The sequence below is a fragment of the Vulpes vulpes genome, chromosome 3 (genome assembly GCF_048418805.1).
Source record: "Vulpes vulpes isolate BD-2025 chromosome 3, VulVul3, whole genome shotgun sequence".
Lineage (NCBI taxonomy): Eukaryota > Metazoa > Chordata > Mammalia > Carnivora > Canidae > Vulpes > Vulpes vulpes.
In genome coordinates this window covers 129914734-129920733 of record NC_132782.1, presented here as the reverse complement: position 1 = coordinate 129920733, position 6000 = coordinate 129914734, and the positions used below count along the sequence as shown (strand labels likewise).

Below are 6000 nucleotides of genomic sequence, written 5' to 3'. Positions count from 1 at the left end.
AAATCTCCTTAAATACTTCTTGATATAGTCTAAAATTGCCTAATATTGATAGTCTAATATTGAGATCTTTCTAAAAACTTTTATTTTCCTATATATCATCAATGATGATATATAGGAATACAACTTTTGCATATTGTGAATGTGGCAACTTTCCTAAGCTCCAGATATTACTGAATTGTCTACATATATAATCACATCAAAACAATTTCCTGCCTCTAGGAAAGAAAAACCCAGAGAATTATATTGACAATAACTTGCCATAAAAATATACATGGTTGCCATTTAAAGAGATTTTTATAGTTGTACAAATACTGTAAGTAATAATACAAGGTTAGCTGGGCCTAATGTAACTATAGTATCATCTTTAAATTAAATCACCCAAGGAAGGGAGGTATGACTTCATTAGCTTCTGAAATCTCTGGACAAGTCCTTCACAGGGATCGTCTCTTCTTCATCTCTATATCAAAAGAAATGCATTGCCTGAAGTGCACTAAAAGTAATTCTAAATATTCATAGATTAAGTCCTCAGCATGTCAAACAAGCCTATCAAAGAAAGTCATGATCAACTCTTCACAAATGACTTCTTGCTAACTTGAACAAGATGCTTCCCACAAACCTTTCTGGCAGCTCTAAGAGTGCTCCCCACTACTGCCCTTTCCCTTAACTCATATTCTTTCCATGTGTCATAAAACAATTTCCTAGGAAGAATTGCCACCATGTTACTAAGTAGATAGAGCAGGGCACAGTGTATGCCATGGGTACTCCAGAAATAGCAACATCTGCCCAGGAGTTACTTGATCAATGCCCCCTGGGAACTAGAAAGCACCTACAGACTGATGGATTAAGCTGGATGAGATGCCTGAGAGCCCTAAAGACAGAAAGGACCAAGTGGAATTCTCATTTGTGAGGTTTAACAGTGAGGGGAAACAGAGAGCCAACTGATCATATGATAGATTCGCCTCAGTTTTCTCAATACATTAAAAGAAAATTGAAGGAGTTTAAAAGTACATTTTCAAAGTTTCAGTATGGGATGATGACAAAGTTCTGGTCATGGTTGCAGAACAATTTGAGAGTGTACTTAATGCTACTGGACACCTAAGAATGGTTAAAATGGTAAATTTTATGTTACACATATTTTGCCACAATAAGATATTTAAAGGTGAATTTTCTATTGTTAATTACCTGATATTACCTAGTAATAACACAGGCATTAAGAATACTACTCATTGAAATCCAAAAGCCCTGTGTTTGAGACTTGACTCCAACTGTTAAACCTGTGGAAGCAAACCACATCATAACTAAGCCTTGGTTTCCTTATCTGTAACACAGGAATAGTAAAATACTTACCTACGTATTACAGGCTGCTGTGAACTTGAAATGAAATCATTTATGTAGGAATTTAGCAGAGTTCATGGCACCAAGAGAGGGTTCAAGAAATGTTGGGTCTTATTTTCCTTTTAGGTTTTCATAGTAATACAATCCTTTTATATTCAGTACAATAAAGACTTAAAGCTCTAGCACAAAGGAGTTACTCTTTTCTCCCCAGTCCTAATGTCATATACAGCTATATAGCAACTTCCCACAAAATGCATTCCATGTTATAGTCAAGGGATGTATGAGCCCAAGTGTTACCACTAGCCAGTCTCAAAGTCTCATACTCTAAGAGGCAATAATCTCAGAGAAGCCACAAGAACTTGAAATAATTTAACAGGTTATTATATATATAATATATATTTTTATCAAGTATAACATGGTCATATAAAAGTATTTACTACAAATAGAATTCACACATAGAAAAAGAGGCTATTTTAATTTTTCTGTCCCTTTTATATCCTATTTTAGGCAAAATGATGAAACCCAGAAAATCACAGAACTGCACTAGTTCTAAAAACTGGGACTTTTATAAATGAAATATATCCATCCAATCATCTACATCTTCTCTCAAATTCCAAACAATGATGCTTATCGAACTATACCCTTAGAATCAACTTAAATAAATCTTTGCATGATTTGGATGAAACATACATTGTCAATGGTTAAAAATCCAGGTAGAAAAAGTACATAAAATTACTTAAAAGTGAAAACATTTCATACCAAAGGAGTGGTTTAAAAAAAAAAAAACCCAGACAATATGAAGAGGAAATGCACTTGAATCTTAAAACATTTTTGGATCATTATATAAAATACCCAAAGGTTCAGAACTGTTGAACAACAGTAGTTTATGTAGAACAAAGCCAAGAGGTGAAAAAAATATTGAATGTGTTATAAAACCATCTAGAGCCAAATACGACATAAACTATGTAATTTAGAAAAGTTTAAGTGCACTTTCTTTGTACAAGTCTTAATGGACTACCACATAGAAAATCTGGCAATTAATTAAAATGAAATTAAATAGAGACTTGCAAGCCTTTTGGTCATTATGTAAGTATTAAAACTGCCAACTGAAAAATAAAAGGTTACATATATACCATAGAAATGGTGAAAGACGCACTGTAAAATTGTGTGAACAAAACAATCAATCATACCAGACAAAGATCTTTCAGGCACTTGCATTCAGAAATAGTCCTTTTATAAATAAGCAATGTAGTTTCACTTCAAAAAATAAAGCTGATTTTCCCCAACTGCACCTACTAGTTGAGAACTATATCATATATTAGGGATGCATTTAAATGGACCACTTTATGGGAAAAATCAACTAAACTTTAAAAAACATGAGTCCACCTATTTATTCACAACTTTAAAAATACAGAGAATTCCAGTGAGGCACAGATGGGGCCCTAGCAAAACACTCTACCATTCAATATAACCAACACAGTAGAACATGATACGACGACAAAAAGCAAAACCCATGATGTGGCAATACTATACAGAAGGGGCCCTGTCAGAAGTTTCTTTCACGAAACAAACACAACACCATGAAACAAAGCAACAACGAAGAAAAGCTGGATTCTGACAACCCTACACAAACTGTGGGATTTCATCTTCAAGGTCTTCAAACTGTTGCATTCGTTTTAGCCTTGGTCTCTGACACGCCGGAGGCACGTCGGGCAAGTCCCGCTGCTCAGCGTGCTCTTTCGGCTTCCCGGTGGGCTGCGTGGAGGCAGCGGGCGCAGTTTCAGAGTCAGGACCTGTTTTTAGCAGGTGTCCCTGGGGGGCGGGGGCTGGGCCAGGGGGTGGTGCTGGGGAGGGCGCTGTGGGCTTCTCCTCATCCCCTCGCACACCCCCCGCGGGAGCACGCGGTTTGTAAAATGTTGTCCAGTGCTGGGGCTGCAGTGTTCTGGGTGCTCTGACAGGAGCGGGAGGGCAGGAGTCAGAGGACCGTCTCTCGGACACCTGTCTCGCTGCCCTGGCTGGTTCTGAGTATGGCTTACTGGGCTGCGGGAAACTGGCTGGGTGGTCCCCACCAATCCTGATGCTCGTGGTTCCTCCTCTTTCCTGGAGTGCGTTGGGCCCAGTTACTATGGTCTTTGCACTGAGGCCGTTTTGTTCAAACTGTTTCTCCCGCGGTTTTTGTAGAGTTTGCTGGTCAAAGGCATCCAATTTAGAATAGACAATAGTAGGAGTATCTTTCCTATTAACTCCTTCAAAGGCAGGATTCCTGCAAAACTTGTCTGAATTTACGTTTCCCATATTTCTGACATTTCTCTCATTTGGAGGGCTTGCGAGAAGTAGTAGTCTATCTACAGGCAAACTTGCAGGCCTAACCTTGGTCCTTGGAACGTGCCTCTCAACACTGTTTGTTTCCCTATCTGATTTCAGAGTGAGTAGCTTAGAAGTTTTATAGACATCTTCCATCTTTTGTGATACTGATTCAGGTTCTTGGTCTGCAAGCAAACCCACTTTGCTGTCTAAAAAAGGAAAAGATTTATTTAAAAATCCAACTTCATAGCATGTGGCTAACAAGAGTCTTATATATTCTTCCAAGTTATTCTCAGTTATCTATGCAGAGAAGTTAAATGCTCATAAAGTACTAAAGGTGCACTTGAAATAAAAATGTTAGAATTTTATATTTATTTAAATCAATATAATAAACAGCTACAAAATCCACTGCAGGTTGGTAAGAAAAAATTTGCTGAAATAACTTTTCAAAAAAAAAATGTGCTGCGTGTAAACAAGTATGTGTGAGGTGAAAGGAGTGTCACAATTTCAGTAGGTATTGGTAAATCAACCTCAGAAAAGCTACACCAATTTACACACCAACCAAATGCAGGTATGCCCTCAGTCCCAAAGCTCTTGCCAACTCAGTCCATCTGCTATTTTCAGTTACGTTCAACCCACAGTGAGAACATATCCTATTAAATGCCTTAGATGCCTTCTTATCTGATCAACTAATAAACATGCTGTAACGTTCATCCTGTCCAATCCAGGATGAATGGTTCTGTTTTCAGTAAAGAACACCATTCTCCCCATGGATTGTCGACTCCCAGGCTTCCTTTCTTCTCTTTCCTCTCAAGCCTGGACCCATGGTCCAGGCTTTCTGAAGCTAGAACCCTGAGCTCCTTCAAACCTTGTCCCTTTGCGCAGTGTCTCCCCTAAAAAAAATCTCGTTTCTGGAAAATGCTAGCTCTCTGCTCAGGCTCCCCTCTCCTGCTGGAAAACATCCAACATGTGTGTGCCTCAGCCCCATCCTGGTTTGGAACTTGAGCTGCCCTGAGCACAGTATGCAGTCCTTCTCCCTGTTGCCGGGTCCCTGTCCCACAGCTTTGGGCAGAGGTCTGCAGATAGGAGGCCATCAGAACCACCTGTCAGTCTTCATTTCCTCTGAATTTCTTCCTCACCTGACCCCATGGGCCTCTCTCCCCTGGGCTTCCAGGGCGACGCTCTCTGGGTTAGCTTTCCCAGGTCTGTCCCCTGCACATGTGGACCACTCTATGGAACTGACTAGTTGTGGTCGGGCGACAGCCCCCAACCAAAGCACATCCCTAAGGTTCCGAGGGTCACACTCCTAGTGGAATGGGCAAGAGTGCAGATCGGAAGCCCGATCGCTGGGTGTAGCTCAGTTCTACCACTTTTGCACTGGGTGAGGCAATGTCACTGTGCATCTGTCAAAAAACATCCCAGCTGTTTCTGGATGATGTGTGGCCTAAATGGTCTAACCATGGAAAGTGCTCACAATTATCTGGTATATAAGAGGCTCTCAAAAAAATGACACTTATTATAATTACTCTTCCCAATTGGAAGCCTTACCTAGATCATGAGATAGTGAAATGAGCACAACTATAACTTCAAATACTGACTGAACAATGTATTAGGGGAATGGCGTTTGACATTATTTGACTGCTGTCAAGAGTATTCAGCTATGAGTAGAATGGGGCTGATACTACTGACGTTATAGCACAGAACTCTTATGAAGATCAAATCAGATAAATGAAAAAAAAAAACACAGTGCTTAGCACTGAGCAAGTAGATGGTTACATGAATGCTGGCTCCCTTACTTTTTAGATCCTGTCAGGTTATGACCACTGATATAGGACTACACATCAAACTTAATATATATCATGACATTTTTAAAAATTGGAATTTAGCTCTAATGATATGTAGCATTAGTAACAAATGGAAACCTTTTTGCCAGCATGATAGCTACTAATCATTTCAACTAAAATTATCATACAGTGAATAAAATACAGTCAAGAAGCTAAAACAGACATATTTGTGCTTAATGTGTGAAAGGTGACAGGTAAAAAGCATCTGAAAAAAAGTGTTAGGAGTTTTAGGAGTCTAAATTTTTTTAATTTTAGGAGCCTAGTTGACTTGTTATGAGCAGTTAGGTCAATACAATGATTCATAGTAACAGACTGTATGATAATTCATACTGCTGAACACATTTTTGCCTTGACTTTAATTGATGGCAAAAATGAAAAAGAGTTTTTTTCAGAAAGACAACAAAAATACCTATGAATTCCAAGGTGTCTTTTTATAAGAAAAATTATTGTAAAGAATGACATTCATAAATGTAAGGTACAGTAAACAGCAAGTTTTTAATGGCCAGTAAACATCCAT

General features: G+C 38.8%; 1 protein-coding gene across 4 annotated transcripts in view; it reads right to left on the bottom strand.

Moving 5' to 3' along the window:
• Positions 1–1423: 1423 nt before the first annotated feature.
• Positions 1424–6000, bottom strand: part of ARHGAP29 (Rho GTPase activating protein 29) — a 65325-nt gene continuing 60748 nt past the window's right edge. For all 4 annotated transcript variants that reach the window (XM_072754571.1, XM_072754572.1, XM_072754573.1 and 1 more), the window contains one exon: positions 1424–3848. In XM_072754571.1, coding sequence (XP_072610672.1) covers positions 2959–3848 — 890 coding nt within the window. In that variant the 3' untranslated portion in view covers positions 1424–2958. The remainder of the gene's footprint in view (positions 3849–6000) is intronic.